General features: G+C 47.9%; 1 protein-coding gene across 1 annotated transcript; it reads right to left on the bottom strand.

The window, feature by feature from the left end:
• Nucleotides 1–945: 945 nt before the first annotated feature.
• LOC127292127 (uncharacterized) lies at nucleotides 946–1,684 on the bottom strand. The gene has a single exon (XM_051321479.2). It carries the CDS (start codon nucleotides 1,564–1,566, stop codon nucleotides 1,030–1,032), a length of 537 nt encoding a protein of 178 aa, XP_051177439.1. The 5' UTR covers nucleotides 1,567–1,684; the 3' UTR covers nucleotides 946–1,029.

The following is a 1,684-nucleotide window of genomic DNA, read 5'->3' as shown; positions in this document are numbered from 1 at the left end:
GATTTTATTCCTCTACTTTATGATTACAATCTGCCAATGAAAGCTCAGATTGTTATGTTGTGTGGACGATCTTGATTTCTGTTACTCCAAATTAGACTTGCTAATTTACAACTAATGAGCTTGAGCAGCATAGATGATAATGTTCATAGGGTGGCCGCAATCTGAGTGATACATTTGGAAATTAAAGGGGGGCTTTCTGATTACACTAGCAGTGCAAATTCATGATGGCATTTACAAGAGCGAGACGGTATGGTTGACGTATTGATGACCATAGTTTAAGCAGTTGGATTTTGGATGGGCTTGGGATTATTTCAACGTATTGATAAGATAGATGCTAAAGGGGTAGCTTCGATGTGGTGGAGAACGATAGCGACATTGGATCACCTGCAGAAGATTATATCGACGTATTGATCCGATACATGCTACAAGGTGTATGCTTGTTAGACAAACTTAAATCAAACACAAACATGGCTTAAACTACACATCCTTCATTGGTCGGAATGACCTGCATCGGACCATCGGTTGACAACCATGGAGAAAATATGGCAATTTCGCAGCCTAATTTGACATTCAGATTTTTTGTTGCAGGCAAAACATTGAGATTTTATTCCTCTAGTATAGGATTACAATCTGCCCCAACCAAAGTTCAGATTATTATGCTTTGTGGACCATCTTAATTTCTGTTACTCCAAATTAGGCTTGCTAATTTATAACGAATGAGGTTGAGCAACATAAATGATAATATTCATTGGGTGGCCGTAATCTGAGTGATACATTTGGAAATAAAAGGGGGGCTTTCTTCACGATTGCATTTACAAAAGCGAGAGGTACGTATGGTCGATCATGAACAAAAAAAAATTCCCGGTAGTGTTATATATACAGTGGAGATCAATGGATCCCCATGGTTCAAAATCTGAGACAGATTACAGAACTGAAACGCGGCAATATCAAACAATGAACATATCTCATTCTAAAATTATTTTACAGGTTCTCTAATTAGAAACAGTCAGCAGATCCAGCTAGTGCAAGCTAGACGAACAGCTCGAGCAAGACTGGCTGCCGGTGGGCAGCGTGCCGCACCACCTCTTCCTTATCCGGCCGCAAGATGAGCCATTGGTCGTTGGCATCGGAGCCAGCGCCGCTGAGGGTGAGCGCCATCTCTCGTCGCGGTGCCGCCTCATGTGTCCTCCGATCGAGCGCCTGACCCATCTCGAAGCCTAGCCCGCAGATATGGCACTCGTGCTGCTGCTCCTCGTTCCGCTTCTTCTCCCTAATGGCCCTGGCGACGCCGACGCCGAGCTCGAGGCCATTGCGGCCGCGGAGGTGGCTGGTCCGGTGACCACCGAGAGCCTGGAAGGACGTGAAGGCGCGGCCGCACGTCTTGCACACGAAATCCCCTTCTCCTGAAGTTGCTATCATCCTCCCCCGTCGCGCCCTCTTCCTGGCCGCCATGGGCGCCGCGCCAGACGAATCCGCCGACGTCGTGGAGGACGCGGAGTCAGTGGTAAGGGACAGCGCCAGCGATGCATGCTCTTCCTCCCTCGCGCGCTTCATTCCCGCTCCCATGGATGATGAGTCGCTTGTGTTAGTTAATCTGCTGGATGCCTGGATCGGCGTGTTGTTCTCGACGACGCTCTTTTCTGTTGTGCGCTTGGAGCTCAGGTCGACGGATACGAATGAATGG

Source organism: Lolium perenne, chromosome 4 (genome assembly GCF_019359855.2).
Source record: "Lolium perenne isolate Kyuss_39 chromosome 4, Kyuss_2.0, whole genome shotgun sequence".
Classification (NCBI taxonomy): Eukaryota; Viridiplantae; Streptophyta; class Magnoliopsida; order Poales; family Poaceae; genus Lolium; species Lolium perenne.
Note: the sequence above shows the minus strand (reverse complement) of the source record. Positions and strands in the feature narration are given on the sequence as shown.